A 22205-nucleotide genomic window follows, 5' to 3' on the forward strand; every position below is an offset into this window, starting at 1 on the left:
CCCAGAAGATAACATCATACTCTGAATTCTAGGAGTGGTAAGGAATAACGCTGATGGGAACAAAACAGGACGGCTTGGAAGAGTGGTGAATAAACCAGTTAATTAAAAAAGATTACATATGTGAATAGGAAGTTATAAGTCAAAATGTATATAGAAACCAGTCAAACTTTAAGATTACATATATGAGTAGGAAGTGATATGTCAGAAATGTAACTATGTTTCGCACATTTATGTTTTTTTAGTCTTGTATTATTTAAAGGGAAAGATATGTTGTGAACATAGAATACTACCATGTCATGACGGTTGTCATGGCAGGGTTTGGAATGTAACTATGTGACACAGCGCTAAAGGGTGGAACAGGAGTTGGTTATGTGGACAATTGAAGGGAGGAAGCATCTACATGTATTGTACCAGGATTCAGGAATGAAGCTCAGCTAAGGAGGATGTGTGAGCAGTGATTCTTTACACACCCCTGTCGCATGCCAAGAAAGGTGAATGCAAGAATCCAGAGCTGGACTCATCCCTTACACCATTCCCTTGTTTTCCTGGCCAGTTAAAATTACCTGGTTCATAAACGGAGATCTAGCGCCGAAGAAAGGCACTGTAACAATTGCTTAGAGTTGCCAATAAAGGTGTCCTAATTCGAGCCCAGGTAAGAGTGATCTTCTATTCTGATTCTGAAAGGTCGAAAACTAGTGATAATATATTTAAAATGGCACTGTTACAGAGATCATCCTAGAGGACATCATCAAACAAAGCAATATTATGGAAACGCTTATCATTGCTGATTGTTAGACCTGCATGACAGGGTACAAAAGTGTTTTTTCTCCATAAAGAAGAAGGAGAGTGAAAAAGGAGTCCTTTTAATTTCTTGGCAGTAACGTCTGGATTCTTTAAAGCTTTAATATGATGCTAACTAGCCTCAGTCCAGCCACTTCAGAACGTGTTTATCACCTTGGGATAGTTAGGTGCACTGAAGGATTTAAATCAGGATTTCAAATCTAGATGGAGTCCATTCAAGTCCCCAGCACAAGAGAGCAGTTTCTCCAGCTAGAAGTCATCAAAGGGGTGGCTGGAGTTTATTGGCTACAGATTTTTCAGATGAGGACAGAATCTAAAATGGGAGGATTTAATAATTATTGTTGCTAGTTGGAAATGGGGTTCCAGTGAGAGCTGTATGGATTTAAGGCTTATCTAAAACACAAAGGGCCGTATGTACAAACACATTCCCCCATAGACACAGAAATCCTTTGATACATCTGACCCAAAGTCTCCAGCGATTTCTGAACCTTTGCTCGTTTATGAGGTCCCCACAATGCTTTGCTACTTTTTTCTACAGGAGAGCCTTTTAGCGCTCTTCCACCTCACCCTAAGCTGTTGGATCAGACCTGAATGATTCAAGCGCCAACTTTCTGGTGAGAAGGTAATAGATGTTTTTGTAACCCAGCTTAAACAGTAGAGTAATAGCAGAAGTATTGACAAATCTAGACACTTATACGGTTTCTATGGTGATATGGGGTAGCGGAAGGAGCAATATGATGTATGGGGAGAGGATGTAGCCTTACGGCTAGAGCGGTTGACCTCGAAGCTGAGGAACTCGGTTTGAGTCTCAGCAATGACACTCAACATCCTGTGATTCTGGGCAAATCACTTAATCTCCCCGTGACTAACAAAAATGAATGTGTCCTTCTGTAACAAAACTAGTGCTATGCAGAGCACTCTGAAAGCCGATGTCTTGGGTCTGGTTTGCGCTATATAAAACTATAAATAAAATAAATCACTAACTTCATCACTGTAAAGATACTGCGGCCTGGAAAACTGAGGAGAGGAAGTTTAGGTTCTTGTATCTATGTGTTGGGTTTGAGGAGCCCAAATGAATGGTAAACGATTGTTGGGCATACCTCTAGCCAACAATGGCTCATGTTTAATAGACTGCAATGGAAACTCCAATTCATCCAAAAGTAAAAGCATTTAGAAAAAAATATATATTGGATTGCTTGCTGCAGTAAGAAGATATGTATATCCTCTGTGAACAGTTTGAAGTTGAGACTGCATTGTTTGATGACCTGGCCCAAATGGTGCATCACACATCAAACACCATGGAACAAAAAAAGTAACCCTCTCACTTTATACTTTGGACATTCCAAAGTATAAAGTGAGAGAGTTACCTTTTTTGACACAATCGAGGAAATTTACCAGGATGAAACAGCATACAATTGATAACAAACTGACCAAACTGAAAATGTTCAAAGGCAAACAGTAATTTTGACATAAGATTGTTAAACCACCATATGACTCAGTAAAGATCGTACAGTGCTAAAACGGTTTACGCTTGCAATGCTTTTGGACAGTTGAACTACTCTTCCACAATATTTGTGATACAGGAATCTCTGGTTAATGATGATCTAAATCAATATGTTTAATGGTAAGGTAAGAATCATTTTACCTTTTTGAATGTTTTGAAAAACAAATTCATTGGAAAAATAAACAATGTATAGTAGTCACCTTTCCTTGGAAGAAATAATTTTACACAGAACACTAATTCACCTGTTCTAATGTTTGACTTGGCAGATGTGCCTCTGTCATAATTAGTCCATAGCGCTGAGATGCTAGGTTCCTCATTTCACTATATGTGGCCCAGTCATGAAGAGCTACTGTGGTTAGATTGTAAAACGTTGAGTCCAGATAGTGTGTCACATATGCTGAAAAACAGGAAAGAATACATACAGAATAATGCGACACATAGATTTTTAGACAGGGCAAGAAACATTTCATTCTTTTATTCATAGCTGCATTTTGGCCGGAGTCCTACCAGCACCAGAAAGGCTGTAAAAAAACTCCACTGCAGGACAAGAGGAATACCTAAGCTTTAGCTGTCATCAATAAAGTATGCAATTAAGCTCATAGTGTATCATAAACAAAAAGATCATTAATCATAATTGATGATTTATAGCATCTGAAGGACAAGTGCTGTAATTCCTGAAAACCCAATGTAAAGTCTGTGGCATACCAGGCACACATGGTTCAAGTTAGGACTACAAGTGACAGCAAACTCAGAACCTGCATGACTCCCTCCGGGTTGTGTAATACTGCCCAGACGTCCTGTACAGTTCATCTTTTTTAGTCTGTAAATGCTGAGTCTAGAATAACAGGCATCAACTGCCTGGTACACTCTCTAGTGTGATCCCCTCACCACAACTTCTATTTAACCCACTTACTGATCATTGCGAGTGATTATTCTTTTTGCCCATTCATGCATCTCGTTATCATACTCTGTACTTAACTGCAATATCAGGGGTGTGGAATTCCTATAGCTAGACACCTAGAACAATTATTTGGGGTCAAGGACAAGAAGATGTCATGTTTATTTTGTCCTTGGGACAAGCAGGCCCAACCTCCTGCAGCACAACCCCTTTGGCTGCCAGATTACACTACAACATTATGAATCAGGGAAGGGCATTGTTTGCAGTTAAGGGAATAGTTGTGCCTATATGTTAATGCTGATCGAACTTGCATTCAAGGTTCATTATTAGAAAGACTTTAGTGAGAGTGCTCTAAATAAATGTATGCTCAGACAGCACTACCGACAGTGGATCCAGTATCACAATGTGTACACCCGTTTTCAAAGTTTAACAATATAAGGCTATGTATAATGCACTCAGGATGCTCTCTGGTTAGATGCAAATGTATGCAAACGATTTAAAGCAAGATTGAGGATTCTTTGCTTTCAAAATAAAATATATATTCATACAAAAACAGTGGTTCTGTCGGAACATAGGACAATTTCCTTCTTATGCTTGAATCTTTTCAATAATTTTTGTATATTTCACATTATTATTCATGGAAATACTGTATGGAACATATGTAAAAAGGAACTCACACCACAGTTATAATTTTTGCAAGATTTTTCTTATTTTTAGATGTCTTGCATGAATTAATCACAGATAAAAGTAGGTTGTCCAAAGCAATAGTGGCATAGAAATCACAGATAAGGTGAAGTGCTAAGGTGAGTGGTATTGACAGGTGATGATCTAATTGTGCAGTGACACAATAGCATATAAAGACATAAATTAACATCAGTCCATGATTTGCAATCAATGTTTTCAACAAACACAAATATTTTTTCTTTTCAGTTGAAACTTGGTGTGGACAGATTGAAAGTACAACGTCGACGTTTTGACCCTAGTAATTGGTGCAGATTTTTGGGCAACCGTATCGGGTCTTCATCAGGACAAGAAAAAGAGGACAACCCGATGATTTTGAAGGTATACAGGCTTCTTCAGTCGCCCGTGTGGGGTGCCAGCCGACACCCTCGCAGGGATTTCTCAATTAGTGGTATCTTGGTAATGGTTGCCATTGTTCGCCAAACCAAGAAGGAGACAGACGCTTGCTGCTCGACTCTCTAGTTATCGCTTTATGCGGCACTCATATTTTCCCCCCCGGCTGGTGAAGAAATCAGCATACATTGCCAAATATACCACTAATTGAGAAATCCCTGCGAGGGTGTCGGCTGGCAGCCCGCCTGCACAGGCGACTGAAAAAGCCTGTATACCTTCAAAATCATCAGGTTGTCCTCTTTTTCTTGTCCTGATGAAGAACCGATACGGTTGCCAAAAAATCTGCACCAATTACTAGGGTCGAAACGTCGACGTTGTACTTTCAATCTGTCCATACCAAGTTTCAACTAAAAAGAAAAAATATTTGTGTTTGTTGAAACCATTGATTGCAAATCATGGACTGATGTTAATTATGTCTTTATATGCTATTGTGTCACTGCACAATTAGATCACCACCTGTCACTACCACTCACCTTAGCACTTCACCTTATCTGTGATTTCTATGTCACTATTGCTTTGGACAACCTAGTTCCATACAGTATTTCCATGAATAATAATGTGAAATATACAAAAATTATTGAAAAGATTCAAGCATAACAAAGAAATTGTCCTATGTTCCGACAGAACCACTGTTTTTGTATAAAGCTTAGAACCCAGGTTCTGAGGGTCACTGGCCACCCCATTATAATTAATTGTTCAAAGTAAAATAGTCATAAAAAATGCAACTAGGAAAAAAAAGTTTTTGCTAAACTACAATGAAATTTTAGGTACCACTTCTTTGAAGCATCGTTTAGCTAAATGTGTTGATGCATGCTAGTGTTCCCACAAAATATTCAAAATGGAAAATCAGAGTAACCAGTTGCAAAACACTATAGGGAACATGAAAATAAATAAGCATTGGCAAAGCCAATAGGTATGACTTTGGTGGTCAGCCTTTTGGTTATGTCAATGCGTGACTTGTTTTGATGAGGGTTTTGTAAAACTTTATTGTTGTGGGCGCCTCCTGGCCCTCATCATTGTAACAAATATGGGTAAAAGCAAAAATATTTTTTGTCTAAACAACCAAACAATGCCACAGTACTTCCTGTCAGTGAACTCAACTACTTTGAGTGCAAATATGCTCCTTTTGAAGAAAGGACAGAATGCGGTTACTCACTGTCAAGCCAGTCAGACCTAAAAATGGGCCCAATTCTTAAAGTCACAAAAGAGCACCCATGGTATACGTCTTTGAGGTGTGCAGATTTATGGCTTTCATTACTTGACAAGAATTTAAAGAAGTAGGTCAGGAAGTTGTATTCCTCGAAAATATTTGTTAACTGCATTTTATCATTGGCAAATAATCATGTGTATGTTTCCTCATGCGAGAATCGGTTGCGCTGTAGTAAGTTTACTTTCCCACCAACTAATTTTTCCCAAACCCTGGAAGAAGTTTTACCTCCAGTCTTGTCAGGGGTAAATTTCCAACCTTACCTTAGATGGGAAAATATTAGAGACAAGCTGATGAAAACCCATAAAATGTGCAAGTTAGTAGGTTTGCACTGACTCAAAAAGCCATTCCGACCATAGGGAACTAATGCTTACCGCTACCTCCAGTGCAAAGATGGCAAAACAAGGGAAATGCTAGCATTCAAACCATAGTATGGTATGAGCTCAGGAATAATGAGAGAGGACATTTTCAGAGCTCTTACATAATGAGATTGCTGCCATAATTTGTCACCGCACTACATGGCACCAAAGGGATAAGTGGATTTTGTTATGGGACAAGTAGTTTTATGAAGCAACCTGGTCCATGGACAAGTAGGTATTTTATTGAATTCCACATTCCTGAATATCATAGTTATCCTCATTTACGTCAATCCTGTGTTTAGTCATTTAACAGTTATTTCACAAGTCCCAATGTCAACCATCATCGAACCTTATTCGCTGGGTGTCCTTCTTACACTTCCTACTTGTGGCAGAGGGTTCTAACGGAAGTGGCGGTTTAGGGGATGAACCAAGATACGGGTTACATTTGCAACTTTTGTGGTTAAATGCTCAGGGCATCGGCCTGTCTGCACTTAGTAATACTTTAGACAGAGTAGCCTTAAACAATTGGATGCCCAAGTGTGTTGTTTTTTTCGTAACAGCGCGACCCAAAAACTTCAATACAGATCTATTTAAAAAAACAATTGGATGCCCACCAAGACGCCATTTTGACTGTTGTTCTTTTCCTAACTCAGCAAGACCTTTTCCTTCCAGACAGAGTATGCAGGATCTAGCAGTAAATAATACATTTAGCAGTGGTCAGCTTTTTTCAAATCTAGTTTTCTCACCATTCAAACCGTGAGGGCAAACATTTAAGAAACATCTTTGTTCCAAAGGAGGCAGCTAGGTAGAACTCTATTTCAATGTCCCCTAGGTAATTCGAGACCAGGCCTTTAATACTGGTGAACTGAGTTAATTGTATTTTTTTTTTTTTAAACTAAAAAAAGCAACATTTGATAAAACCCAGAGACCACTAGAAAGAGCAGTATTGGCAAAAGAACAGCCACACAGGTGTTATTGTTTGTAGTTAAGAAGCACAGCATTCAACTTCTCTATGGCCTTACTGATTCGAGTTCATACCCATTAACTAATGCCTATACAAAAAGGGAGTGTTTAAAGAGTCACAAAACATTATTTAGAATGTTCAAATAGTTTATATTGAAGCATTCTCTTGTAAACCTTATCCCATGAAAAATAGTCCTACAGATATCAAATAAAGCAGGAGCCATGAAATTGTGTTTTTCAATGCAAACTTTTCTTTTATGATTCTTCCAGTAATCATCCAACATTAGCCAGTCAACACATTTCATTCCCAGAATGGAACTTCATCAGTTTTTTAAACAGTTTATCCGATGAATCGTCAATAGGACTTGTGCAAGAAAGCTTTGTGTAGAAAGGATATTGGGTACGTCTTTGCAATATACACAGATCCTAGAGAGGAACAGGAAACTTGACCTCTGTTTGATGTATACTATTGACGATGAGTGATCGGATAAACTGAGTAAAACCCTGATGAAATCCCATTCTGGGGACGAAATGAGATGGCTGGGCTAATGTTGGATGAATACTGACTATCAAAAATGCCTACTGTTCTAATTTGGGTACCTTAAAGAATAGTGAGCATGCACTGTATGTTAGAGGCAAATTGCAGCGGCCTTTTTACTAACAAAATAGTGAAAAGTTACAGGTTATGGAGAACAAATTTATAAAGTGTCTCCTATCTGTCCCATCAGGCACGTCGAACAGTTTCTGTCATGGGGAAGTGGGTATGGAGTTTGTAAGTGACATTATACATGTAGCGCCACTGTTGTTATGGTCTAAAGTTTGGCAATCTGAAGAACTGAAATTGACAAAGGATATTTTACAAGATTGCCTTAAACTTGACCACTCTATGGAGATTCCTTGGCTCTTATACGTTAGGGATACCTTTTATAAGATTGGGTTAGGCAATATGTTTGAAAACCCTGATATGAGTGGCAAGGATTCTAAGTTGACTATCAAAAATGCCTACTGTTCCAATTTGGGTACCTTAAGGAATAGTGAGCATGCACTGTATGTTAGAGGCAAATTGCAGCGGCCTTTTTACTTATCGTATATTATCCATACCCAATGGCGTTTCTATCTGACAAGGTTTCGCCTTAGTACATTACACTTCCTTTTTGCCTTTCCAAAGCAAGGGGGGTGGTGTGAGAGTCTACCTCCTTGCCCCTGTAATGATAGGGTTTCGCAAAGTACTTTGCACCTTATCCTTTTCTGTGCTTTGTATAAGGTCCCAAGAAACACATTTATTAGACCTGTTTTATTATCTTTTGGATCATGCTATTACAAAGAGGGCTATGAACATTTATTGTCCTTGTCAACTCCAAGTATTTGTAATGCTGTACTCAGTTTTATTAGATCGGCCTTTGCCATTAGAAATCGATATTGAAATAAGTTATTGGTGGAAATTTCCATTAATGTTTTCCCTGTTGGCCTCTTGATAAAATCCACTTAGCACCTTCTGTCTTGTACATATATATGATCAAGGTTACTTTTTAATGCATTGTAAAGCTTAAATATGTAAATATGTATCGTGGACTTTTAGGACAGACTATGTACTTTTATATTGGTGTATACTTTTATGACTCCTTTTTGGAATCGAAATAAAGTTATTTGAATGGAATACTGTAAGACTCAATAAAAGAAATGTTCGAATTGAAACAATTTAATGGCTCCTACTTTATTGGATATCTGAAGGACTGTATTTTTCATGGGATAAGGTTCACAAGGGAATGCTTCAATTTCAACTTTATGAACAATCTAAAGAATTTCTTTGGGCTCTTTAAGCACTTAGAGCACTTTGTTCATGTTGCTCTGTCTTCTGGATTCAACACACCGGACACAAAACTAAAGAGAAATGGTCAGCACCTGACTTCTTACAAGCACAATTTACATACCTTTGATGTCGATGAATCTGTTGAAAAAACGAATTGGTTTCAGGGTGAAAAAATGTGCCAAGTCTTTCATACCAACTTTGAAAGGATTTCTCTCATCTAGTTTCAGATGTGTGTGAACTGATAGCCGAAGATCTTCCTCAATTTCTTTGCACAGCTTGTCCAACAGGTGCTGCACAAAACAGGAGAGTAGAACAGAGAGCTATAGTTTATATCATGTTAGACAAACTTACAGAACCGGTTAAAACGCCAAGAGACAATGGAGAATCTAATCCTCGCAGGGAGTGTGACATGAAAATACCTCCGGGAAATGTATATATCACATGATTATTATATGTAAAACAGTGGTGCAGTCGCCAATCTGTTGGTAAGGGTGACATCATTAAAAAGGCAATCCTATCTGTGATTCCTTACTAACCCCACTTATCAATTGCCAACAAACTTTAGAGTAAAAGAATTCAAATCTTAACATATGAGCATTACAAATTTGGTGCACATTGGTCATACAGTTAAAAAGTTGCAGAGGGTTCCCAAAAGTGTAATTTTTCTACTCTATACATTGTCCCAGAGCAAATTTTAGCCATGCTTAAGTCTGATTCCAATGGACAGAATTAACCAATCTTTGTTTAATACATGTAATCCTGTCCGCCATTCCATGCCTTTTCTTGGTTGGGTACACTTTTATCCAGTCGTTAGCAGATATAATGCATGAGTGTCATACGCGCTTGTGCCAGTGCTATATATTTCATAAACAGTTGCCGTCTATTGCTTTAAATGGCAAAGTCGGGCTAGCAGTGCACAACTGCTCTACTAGTCTGCAGTGGCGGATTGGGGAACTCGTTATACGAGGGGAACCTCCAGCGTAGCACTACCAGTGCTTCCGCCCTAGGGTACCCATCTAGCTTACATGCCCTGGGTACCAGGGTACCATATACTAGGGACTTACAGGTAAGTCAGCCATTTCCAATTGGGTATAACCAATTTGAAATACACTTTAGGGTCAGGGCAACGGCATGGAGGGCTTAATAGGAGTCATCAGTTAAGTCAGAGTCGAAAAACCAGGATCATCAGTGTAACAACGGGGGTGACCTTACAAAATGAGGCTTTTCCTTACCGCCACCTATTCTCTCTTTCTGGTTTACTTGAAGGATAGAGAAACCACTCGGAACAACTTCCAGCATATTGGGCAAATAATGATCTCCGAGACAGGCTTCCATTAGGAATACGACACTGGGGTTCAGATTGTCAATGAGCTTCATAAGCTCACACTTCTATTTAGCCAGAAACCTGGAATTTATGAGATAAAAGCTAAACTGCTTATCAATACCGAGGGATAAAGGGGAATCATGGTCCAAAGAAGGATAGTTACAAACAGCATGGCATGATGGACAGGTAAGTTATTTTAGATCTAAAATGTCAACAATAGGTTATCATTTACTCTTTGGGCGCATCGCAAGCAGCGCTTTTGTGGGAAAATGAATATGGCACTAGGTAAAACCCCACTGGGGTCGGGGTGCTAGGTGCAGTCCAGGAATGGTTGGGCAAAGACGGGCTTGCATTTCGCATGTCAGTGGCGCGACCGCTGCATGCGCCCACTGAGCAGATGCGTAGCTCCATCCTTTTTAAAGCCCTACATCTTATCAGGGTGTGTGGTTAAAAGGCTAGAGCGCTAACGCGCTGATAGTAAAAGATCCTATGCGGGAGGTCAAGCTCGCTTACCTCCACACACTAAAAGGAAAACAAAGAATAATTAAAATAATGTGAAAATGAAATCATAAAAATTAAAGCAAGACTTCAATGAGTTAAAGGCACCATGAAAGCCAGCACCTCCATATACACAAGGAAAACAAAAATCCTAATTGGGTGTTGTCAGCCCAAATGACAACACTTTCATGGGTGAGTGTTGCAGCTTTAACCTTGCAAGATGTTTAGGTTATGTATGCTAAGTTACAGACATGTGTAGAGTGCATGAACATTGGAATGGTTTCTTGGCACTTAGGTAACAGAAGTATAGTGTGCAGCTGATCAATGCTATGTGGTATGCTTGCTTAAAAAGTCTTGTTTTTAGTGCCTGAAACCCATGTAGCGGGGGGAGCTCTTATCGCGAGTGGTAGGGCGTTCCTGATGTGGAGGGGCCGACACAGAATTAGTAGCCTCCCATGTTCTTCTTGTTGAATTTGCGGGTGGTGAGGAGGTTCATGTAGATGATCTGAGATTTCGGTTGGGAGTGCTTTTTTGAATACGGGATGCTATGGAGGGGGGAGTCTTACATTAAGGGATTTAAAAAGAATGCAGCCCGTCTTGAAGACAGTCCTTTGTTCTACAGGAAGCCAGTGTAATATTGTCATCCCTGATGGCCAGAATGAGGGACATCAAAGATTGAGCTTGTTTCTCGTTATAAAAATTTCTGTTCTTTTCAGAATTTAGCTTTAGAGGATTGCTGTTTATCCATTCAAGGCATTATGTTTTGAAAGGCTTCCTGCGATTCAGACGGGTTGTTGATAGTGAAGAGTAACTGTATGTTGTCTGCATAATTGTAGATTCTACCATTCATTTGTTTTAAGATATGTACTAGAGGGCAGATGTACAGGTTGAACAGGTATGGGGACAGGGAGGATCCCTGGGTACTCAGCAGTTCAACTGAACCTTGGATGAGCTGAAGGGAGTCAGTCGAACCAACTGAAAGCGGTTTCTCAGGAACGAGACAATCCAGTTAAGAACTCTGCCTTGCAGCCCCCCGGGCCTCGACGCGATCCACCAAGAGGTTGTAGTTGACAGTGTCGAAGGCTGCTGATAGGTCAAGGAGGACTAGCGCCTGGGTAATGGTCCTATTGACTTCTCTCAAGTCACACATCACAGAGAGGATGAAATCTTCGATGGAGTGGTGTTAAAACCTTAGTCGGGTCGGGGACAATCGATATTTGCCCGGCGGTATTGCCTCTGTGACCCTCTAGTTATTTAATCAATGAAGAGGCAGGCGCTGGAGACTGGAAAGCGGGAAACAAGGTTTTTATTCTCTCCGGAGGAGAACACAGCAAAACGGACAGCAGGTATCGTTCTGAGGTGCTCTAACTTACGTTTGAGGCCTGGCCCCTTATATACAGTGTTTGTGGTTTTTATTACAGTTTACATACATATGATAAAGCTTTGATGTACGGAAAGACATTCCCGGAATCCCCCTTCGGGCCCGTTCCCACACATATCTACAGTAGAAGTCCCCACCCTGGTCACAGCAGGTGATGACTATCGGGCAGCTGGATATTCCGCCAATTCATGGAATGCGGGGTTCGATCGGATCTCATGGGGTGGGGGCTTTGATCAACTCGGGGGTCCTTTGATGAGGGAAGCTTTCTATTGCACGGGGAGGGGCAAGGGATAGTATCGGCAGAGCTGGGTGTCGGCCTGGGAACGGGGAAGACAAACGGGCACACGGGGAAAAGGGGGTTTGCATCTAAGGGCCGGGGATCATGAAAGGGAAGAAGGGAGGTGTCGCGCTGGGAACAGGATGAGGGCCTGGGGCAGAGCAGCGCCGAAGAGGGGTTTATGATTCAAGGCAGGTGCAAGCAGGGGGTTGGTCAGCGTGCAGGCTTAGTGAGGGCGAAGGGCTATGCCAGGGGCCAGCGGCATGCGAAAGGGTTCGTTCTGATCAGGGCATCTTAAAATGGCGGGTGCGCACGACAAAAGTGTGGCATCAGGGGAAGAGGCAAGATGGCGCAGATAATGTTCACCAAACCGTACTAATTTTTAACAGTCCTCCCTTTAACATATTCAAGACATCTTGCTGGTTCATTTTCTACTCGGTTCTATTGTGGTGGGCATGAGAAAGAAAACGGTAGGAACCCTAGATGAAAAGAGTTGTAAACAATACATTTTGAGATTTCTAGTTTTTAGGAGGTGGACCTATTTGATAAACTTTGATAAACTTGTTCAGCAGGAAAGTCATAGGAATGCAATACAAAAACGATTCTGTAGCGAGAGCAGCAAGTACATTTCATAACGTGGACTGGCAGGTTGTTACATATATCAGATTCGGATTGGAGCATGATCAATACAATGGCGGCTGGGAGAGAAATGAGGCGCAGCAGAAATGGTGATTGAGGACGCCAAAGTGTTCGTAGTTAACGAGTTCTCAGTATTCTTTGTTGTCTTTTCGTTGGCGCTGTGGAGCACCGGCGATGAAGCTACGGGTCCAGCTCTATTCTAGGTCTCGCGTTGCAGGGCACGACCTTTCCCTCGTATTCCTGGTCGGAAAGGTCCTTTTCGCCCTGTGTCCTTTGAGGTGATTGTCAGAAAGTTCAGATGGAAGAAGAGCGTACAAAACAGTCCATAGGGTAGGTCGGAGGAAAAGGGGGATGGAGCAAGGCCAAATTAGGAACAAACTAGGGGAACGAGAGACTTCAGATGGGCGGGCTCGTGACCGAGTCTAGAGAGCGGGGACCTTTCGGCACACATTCGGACATAGAGCGGGGGCATCAGGTTAGCCCTTCCTTCTCACTTTGCTGGAGGTAGTGCCTCGTCCTGTAGCTCTGTTCTGTCACGGTCTCGCCTTGGCCCATGTCGCAGGTGTTCCATAGTCTGCAGTCAGGCCTCGTGCTCCCACATCCGGTCCTTCTCTCTCCTGACAGCCGTACCCTTAAACGAGTTTGAAAAGACAGTCTTTAGAGAATTTGCAGAGGAAGGTAATCACAAAAGTCTATTTCTCTCCCAGCTTCAGACAGAAATGAAAACGTCCGTTATTTTAGGGTTCACAACTAACATATAAATGACCGATGACGGGCCTGTTGGATGTACTATGACTTTCCTTCATAATTATTTATTACAGTTTCGACAGTTTATCTGATGGAGACCCACCTTCGTAAGACGGGTTTGACAAAGATATGCCGTTCTCTAGGGCTTTATATTTACCAAGGGTACTGTGTGCTATCGACATGGTACTAAACAGGTATTTTGCTGAGGGACGAACATAGGCTAAACATTTCTTTTTATCAATGCGTCCTGTTTTTCAACTAAACATTTTTCACTTTCGGCAGGGTTCATTTCAACGATTTCTTCACTTTGGTCTAGTCTTTTAACCTTGTAAAACATCATTCTGGTTCCTACGTAGCTTCCTACGGCCTGATTACTTAATCAGAAAAGACAGGGGTTTTATGGGAAACAACTAGGGACATAGAAAAGTTATGGTAAGGGCGTAAATCGACCCATCTCTCACAACCGGGAGTGAGGGGTAGTTTCATAACTCCAGTTTGGAGCGGCTGATACAGGGGATGTAACAGGGGTGATCATTTTTCCTGTTTGGGTATTGCGACAATTCGGGGCGGGGAGGGTCGCGTATTCTGAGGTCCTTTTTTTTATACCATAGGAGCCGTTGACATGTAATTCCCTTATTACGGGTCAGATTAGGGAACCTTTGTCGTCTTACCTGTCCTTTCCCTTACGGCCCAACCTCGGTTCATTGACTTCTAGCGGAAAAGGAGAGGTAATGACGCGGTCTCAGGGTGATTGTATTAAAGACAAGTTTTTGTGCAAATACTGACGGTATTTGAAGCCAATTAGGTGGTGTGCTAGGGGTGGCAGTCTGCCAATTTCGGGGCTAACCACTCGGAAGAGTGGGAGTGCAAAAATAGAGGGAGAGAGAGAGAGAGAGAGAGAGAGAGAGAGAGAGAGAGAGAGAGAGAGAGAGCGCAACGGCAGGCTAAATAGTACACGTGCAACAGAGAGGGTGGCAGTGTATTCAAGAAAGGCTATTTAGTGCATTACACAGTAAAGGACATTCACGGGTCTGCGTTAGAATCTTGTAATCATGCAGTTTGAGCATTAGACAGGGTAGAGGGGACGTGCCTTGAGAAAAAGGAAAGAAGAAAGGAGGTACCATTTTGTCGCACTTTCTCGCATTCTCGGTCCTTCGACCAGTTGGGTCAACGCCTCAGTCACACACACACACATTCTCTCATAGTTTCGCATCATACGTGACATGGGTTCATTCGTGTGGTCTGGTTTAAGGGTGATCACTTTTTATCAGGTCATACTAATTTTACTGGTTTGTTCGATACGTGAGTAGTTAGTAGGCGTGCTTAGGCACCACCTTGCAGCGCTAGTCTGCTTCGTACATTTAGACATGGCAAGGCTTCAGGTCTTCGCCATACCTCGGCTGTAATCTCTGATGTAACCTGCAGAGGGAGGAAAAAGGGGGTGGGGGAGACAGCATTCGCGCATATTCAAATACATGGATTCATAAGTCCTTTACTTACCTCTTACTCGTCTTTCCTCCTCGGGGCAGAGTCCCGGGGGTATGGTTTCTGGGGTCGGGAGGGGAGAGGGGCAGTGTGCCCTTATAGGTCGGGTGTAAGAAAACGTTAAGAAGAAAACCAAAGATACCTAGTGTGAGGTATCCAGTTGGTAGGTGCATCTAGCTATCGGGGTCCTTAAATCTCCTTCAACGTTGTGACATTCTGCGGTTCATTAGTTCTTTGGTCAACTCTGTTCCCTAGTACCTTCGAGCGTTGTACTTAATAATATTTACATCATTTCATTTCACCCTTCTTTTACATTCCCCATTTACACCGTTCGTTTTACCCATCCTTGGAAGTCGAGGTCTTCCTCCATGCGAGAGTTCATGACTCAGTCGCGTACTTTGAAGGCAGAGTGCCGTGTTGTCGATCCGATCCGACCTCCAGGGCTGGGCAACCATCTTCTTTCAACCTTAAAGAGAGAGCAGAGTAGGGTGCACAGAAAAGAACTTTCCCACCGATCCCACATTTTTAAAATAAAGCATGCAATACCCGTCCATAGTTTCGAAAACCTTTATTTGGCAAAATCATTTCAGCACGTGGATTATGAGGGTGCGGTCGTATTTGGCCGGACGTGGCAATGGCTAAAGTGCGTACAGTGGGGGTGTCGTCTTGCAGCAATAAATACATTGGAAAGTTTTATTCATTCATTTGTAAGAAACTAAAACGTCTATTAATTGGCTGGGGGTTCGGGGGCATTTATTTCATAATTTAGAAGCATAATCATAATAGTCGCAATCAGATTTCCTATATGCATACCGTATGTGTGCGTCATAAATGGGGTTATACATCAGCAACGAAAATATAATACACCGCACATTTGTAATCGACATTTTTAACGGGACCCCTTCACAATGTTCGTCGAGTGAACTCTCCTTGTCTTTTCTAGCCAAGTGTACGAAGGATCATATAAGTCTCAGAACATCAAGTTTGTATTAGTGCGAAGGAACACCACGAGGTGTTCGCAAGTCCCTCTTGATACCGGAGCCATTTTGGGCGGGGCCGGCTCAGTCCGGAAGTAGCATCAGGGGGAAATGTTTCCCATTACTGGCAGTTGGACCAGAGTCCTTTTCGGCAGTTCTAGAATTCATGCTAACAGAGGGAGTGGCAATGTCACGTTTATTTCGTTGGCGATCAAGGCAGCCGTCCCTTACCGGAAACCTGCAGAGGCCGAAGGCTCCGCCGAGGACCTTTGTAGAATCTTCAAGGCTGCGGAGATGCTGTCGGAGATGGGGGCTCGTGCCCCAGTGGGCAAGTGTCCGAGTTATATTGCTGGTCAAAGTTACTCTAGCGGCCGGGGCCCGCCTTCCAGCGGACCCAGACGCCATTTTGAGGCCCTACAGGGGCCACTCTCGTCGAGTTTGCAAGAGTGGAAGAGACCCTTCGGAGTGAAAGGAAGAGGGCTCTGTTTTGTGAGAGCGGGACGTTCGGCTGGGGTGCAGCTGTGATGCCCCCACCTGGGGGCGAGGGAGACTCGTTCGCGCCGTCTCCTTCTTCCGGGGCACCCCATGCTGCTCTTTTTCATCGGCCCGCACGAAGGTCTCTCCCCATCCGGTGCTTCTCAAGTCGTGTGCTCCGTGCCGTGGGAGTATGGCCATCTGTGGCGCACACTCGGTGCTCCGCAAGTATCGGTGCAGTCATTGCAGGTTCAGTGTTCCGAAAATATGGGCACCATTGCACGTTCGGTGCTGCGCAAGTATTGGGGCACCATCGCCTGACTGGGGGTGTTCGGCGTTGGGCCGGGGGCTGGGAGACCTCCTATCGGTGGAGGTGGGAGAGGCTCGTCCGCGTCGCCTCTCCCTCCCAGCCCGACCTGGACGCATTCCTGCAGAGGTATGGACAGGGCATCCCGCCGCCCAGAGCTGCTGCGGTTGTTACGGAAGGGAAAAGAAAGAGGTGCCTTGTTCTTCTCTGGACATGTGGCGGGACTACCTACAACTGCCCAGGCTGCTGGCTCCTGCCTCTCCTCCGGCTCCCCCATACGTTAAGATTTCCTGACCAAGAGTTGGCAGCAGGGCCCGCCTTATATGGGTTGCCGCTGGTTGGGCGTAGCCGTAACCCTGCCCTACTTTGGAAGGTTCCAGAATGTGGGGGGGGCGAATGTTCTATTGACTTTCATGTTCTACAGTTTACCGTTCTTGTTTTTCTAGCGTTATTGTGTTTTCTCTTGCCTGTTATGTTAAAATAAAAGTTCGTGTTTATCAGTGGCTTACTGATTTCGTTTCCCATTTCTTTCTTACCAGGTTGTTTCATGCTAAAATTTCTATTAACATAGTTTATGTAACATGGAAGCACGTGCAGGCGGATGACGCAGATTCATATATTACGTACACACAAACTCAGACGGGGGGTAGTAGAAAAGTATGATACGCAAGATCCGAAGACAAACATAAAACAGTGATTATTTGGCCAAAATTATCTTTTTCCGTCTGTTAACTTAGAACTAGGCTGGGTTCCCGTTTTTATATTGTCCGACCTAGGAAAACTCGAACATGCCGCTGAAATTGTTCTGGCGAAATCTGTGCCATCGAGCATAATCGAACGTGGTGGTTCTATCTGGTCTGTCCATGTGAGTCTGATTCTTCTTTGTCTCGCGCCCTTTCCCTTTCTGTTGGCCTGTTACTCCTGTCGGCCCTCTGCCCCTACTCACGCTCAGTAGAGTCGGGCATTGGGCTTTCCAGTGTCCGACATATCTACAAAAAGCACATTGGTCTGGCCCTAAGTCTGGCCGTCCTGTGCGTAGTGTCGGGGGATAACCTTCGGGTCGTGGTGTCCAGGGGTTGTCCTGTTGATATGTTCCTCTACCTGCTCTGTCCTCGTCTTTTTTCTGTCGTTGCATTGCCTCTCTTCGCCACATACCGAGACTGTCGAGCATAATAGGCGTCGTCTTATTATTACGAAGGGCTATTTCTAACGTTTCTATTTTATCAAGGTCGAAGGATCCTATCAGTGGCCACTGTTTGTCTTGACTTTCTTTGGTATACCTGTGCCACAATTTATTATAGGCTATGGTAACTAATCCATAGTTTATGAACATGTCCTTATTAGGGGTACCCTCCAGCGGGGCTAGATGATCCACCTCTAACAGACGGTCCGGGTTGAACCAAGTATCAATCAATGGGGAGAAGACAGACATGACGGCTCGCAACGAGGGACAAAAAGTCAGCACTGCCTATCTTATCACTGTGTGCAAAGACTAGACAGAATATTTCTATTCTACGTTGTTTGCAGGCAGTGAATACCTCATGAACGAATATCAAAGAATAATCAATAATAAAGAACAATCAATGATAAAGAACTAGAATAGAATCAATGGGGAGAGTAAGCAGGGGCGCAAAAGTCTGCGTCCTCTACCCTTTCACTATCCGTAAAGAGGAATCTGTTATTCCCTGTTTGCAGACAGAGAATCTCCAGAAGACAATCTGTGAACCGCAGTTCGGGGTCAAGGAACCCAGTTAATCAGTGTGGGAGAGGGAATCTCCTGAAAACCGTTAATAAATAATAGAATCAGTGGGGGAGAAAAATAGGTACGACGGCTGCGTTACCTATCCTTCACTGTTTGCAAAAGGGAAAGAGCCTACTGTTTCTCCGTGTGCAGACAGTGAATCTCCAAATAAGTCAAATAACGAGCAATACTAGTATTTAAACAATCAAGCAATTATTTCGCACTTGTCGTGTTTACACGACCTTACCCGGACCGTACGGACAGTTTCTTGTCTTCCGAATCCAGCGCCCGTTCGTCCTCATTTTCTCGTATTTCTCACGGCACTCCTAATGGTTCCCAGTCAGGACCGTAGATCACTCGAGAGAGGTCTGTTCGGAGCTAGTGAAGTTCGGATGATCGGCTGCCAGACGAGGGTCTATTGGGCAAGAGCTCTCCCGATCGTTGCAGTCGTTCACTCTGTCGTCGGGACCTCTCCCACTGGATCCACGAGTCGCTGATGGGCCCCACGCTTGGGACGCCAATTGTTAAAACCTTAGTCGGGTCGGGGACAATCGATATTTGCCCGGCGGTATTGCCTCTGTGACCCTCTAGTTATTTAATCAATGAAGAGGCAGGCGCTGGAGACTGGAAAGCAGGAAACAAGGTTTTTATTCTCTCCGGAGGAGAACACAGCAAAACGGACAGCAGGTATCGTTCTGAGGTGCTCTAACTTACGTTTGAGGCCTGGCCCCTTATATACAGTGTTTGTGGTTTTTATTACAGTTTACATACATATGATAAAGCTTTGATGTACGGAAAGACATTCCCGGAATCCCCCTTCGGGCCCGTTCCCACACATATCTACAGTAGAAGTCCCCACCCTGGTCACAGCAGGTGATGACTATCGCGCAGCTGGATATTCCGCCAATTCATGGAATGCGGGGTTCGATCGGATCTCATGGGGTGGGGGCTTTGATCAACTCGGGGGTCCTTTGATGAGGGAAGCTTTCTATTGCACGGGGAGGGGCAAGGGATAGTATCGGCAGAGCTGGGTGTCGGCCTGGGAACGGGGAAGACAAACGGGCACACGGGGAAAAGGGGGTTTGCATCTAAGGGCCGGGGATCATGAAAGGGAAGAAGGGAGGTGTCGCGCTGGGAACAGGATGAGGGCCTGGGGCAGAGCAGCGCCGAAGAGGGGTTTATGATTCAAGGCAGGTGCAAGCAGGGGGTTGGTCAGCGTGCAGGCTTAGTGAGGGCGAAGGGCTATGCCAGGGGCCAGCGGCATGCGAAAGGGTTCGTTCTGATCAGGGCATCTTAAAATGGCGGGTGCGCACGACAAAAGTGTGGCATCAGGGGAAGAGGCAAGATGGCGCAGATAATGTTCACCAAACCGTACTAATTTTCAACAGTGGGCTGGCCAGAAACCCGCTTGATGGGGATTGAGAAAACTAGTTTCCTCTAGGAAGGAGTAGAGGTTACTAGCGATGTAGGCCTCTAGTGTCTTCGCTAGGAAAGTAAGTGAAGAAAAATCGGCAGTAGTTTTTCAGGAAAAGTGGATCTTGGCCAACTTTTTTTCAAGCAGTACCACAATGGCCTCTTTAACGGGACTAGGCAACATGCCTTGTCTGATGGATGAGTTAAGGAGGGATATAGCCAGTTCGGGGACTGCACAGAACAATGTTTTTAGTATTTTACAGCGACAAGTATCATTGTGAGATCCTAACTTTACTTTAGTAAACAAGTGCACTAGGCTATCCTTGCTGATAGCCAGGAGGTTGGAGAGAGTGATTAAGTGTGTGAAAGCTCTAAACTTGATGTGGATAGCTTACATAATATGGCGTTTAAAAAGAAATGTATTGTAATCCTGCCATTTTAACATCTTCACTGTGGATTGAATTTTGAACATGACAGAATAATTCAAATATGAATACTGATGAAACAATCAATGCCTTTTGCTGTTCAAATTGTTGAATATTTATTGCACCCCGAAACTGGTTGTAGAATGGGAGCAGGCCTCAATTACTGCTGTACCATTCAAATGTTAAGAAACAAACTATTGGAACAGATTCCCAATCACTGTAATTCCACTCAAAAATAGGTACTCCATAACCAGACTTCATTTGAAAATCTACTTAAGGTAAAAGCATCATATACATCGAATCAGACAATGTTTTTCATTCCTTTTCCGGAACTACTGTGAAATTATATAGTTTGTTGACAGTCAACCATTTAACTATAGGAAGCAAGACCTCTGACCTCCTGATCAGAGACCTGCTCTCTCCCCCTGCAGCTCCGCTGTTAAGTGCAGCTGCTGCTGCCCTGTGCAGTGCTCTGTACAGGTAGGTATTTGAGACCCTCCTCCACCAGCAGGCTCCTGCCTGCGCCTCATCCCTGGTGGTCCAGTGGAAGAGCCTTGCTCTTCTGGTAGTTCCACTGCTGTCTGTGCTGTATTGTGCCCATTTTCTTTCGTTTTTCGGTCTTTGTTTTCTGTCTTTGTTATTGTGCCTGTTTTCCTGTCTTTTGACTCTGTATTTTTATTGGTTATCTGTTTGCCTTGTCTCTCTCTGTTTGGCCTGTTTTTTTCTGCCTGTTTAACATTCCTGCTGCTGTTGCTCCCGCGGCCACTCCCTCTGCTGCTTTCCCGCTCCCCACCTCCCAGCTGCGCTTCCCTACGCTCATCCCTATTTAATGGTGGCCGATGCACGGCTGCACACAGTGGGCGTGCCAAAGGAAAGCCCATCTGCGCCTGCTGTTCAGCCGCGCCGCTAACCTGCCAAAGGCAAGCCAGTCTGAGCCCGTCCACGACCTAACCACGACCAGCGCTAGAACCCTGGTTCTCTGACCACGCACCGCTATGACTCAGCTGCCCTCCTCACACTCAACCCCCGAAGGAAAAACAACTGCCAGTTGTCCACGCCGAAAACCACCCAGGGCCATTTCTCCTGCCGCCACATGTTCACCACCCTCCGCACCATGACAGCCGCCGCCCCCACGCCGGTCCCAAACACCACCGAAGCCCTGAAGTGCATCCTCTTCAATGTGTGCTCCCTGGACAGACATGCTGTAGAGATCTGGGACCTCCTCAACACCCTTTCGCCAGACATCGTATAGGAAACCTGGACCAACGCCTCCTCCACCCCAACATCACCACCGCCATTCCTGATGGCTAAAAGATACAGAGGAAGGACCGCCCCAACTGCCCAGGAGGAGGACTCGCCATCGCACACAAGAGCTCCCTCCGACTCTCCACTTCCACCACAAGCGACTCCTCTGCCGCCACCTAACACCTTCACTTCCAGATCCAGACAAGCCCTAGAACCACTCTTCGCGCTACCCTCGCCTACCTACCTGTGCTTCATTCACCACTACTATTGCCGACCTCGTCGCACCCTACGCCATCGCCCCCATGGACTACATACTCATCAGAGAACTGAACTTCCACCTCGACAACCTCAGCAACCCCAACTCCACCACCCTCCTGGACAACCTAGCCAACATCAGACTGAAAAGAGCTCGTCACCATCCCTACCCACAAGACCCCATCTTCGCAGGTGGGAACAACATCTGTTTCAGCCACACCACACAGCCTCTGTGGACGGACCACTACTGCGTACACTTCTCTTTCAACACCGCCACCACTCCCAAACCCACTCCTCGCCCTCTGTGAAGGAACTGGAGTAAGATCATAGAGGAGCACCTC

General features: G+C 44.1%; 1 protein-coding gene across 2 annotated transcripts in view; it reads right to left on the reverse strand.

Moving 5' to 3' along the window:
* The window catches only part of WASHC4 (WASH complex subunit 4), a 1268393-nt gene that overhangs the window by 682706 nt on the left and 563482 nt on the right, over positions 1-22205 (reverse strand). For both annotated transcript variants that reach the window (XM_078674607.1, XM_078674599.1), the window contains exons 21-22: positions 8798-8966; positions 2548-2702 (exon numbers count right to left, since the gene is read on the reverse strand). In XM_078674607.1, the coding sequence (XP_078530733.1) occupies positions 2548-2702; positions 8798-8966 (324 nt within the window). The remainder of the gene's footprint in view (positions 1-2547; positions 2703-8797; positions 8967-22205) is intronic.

The sequence above is a fragment of the Lissotriton helveticus genome, chromosome 1_1, assembly GCF_964261635.1.
Source record: "Lissotriton helveticus chromosome 1_1, aLisHel1.1, whole genome shotgun sequence".
Lineage (NCBI taxonomy): Eukaryota > Metazoa > Chordata > Amphibia > Caudata > Salamandridae > Lissotriton > Lissotriton helveticus.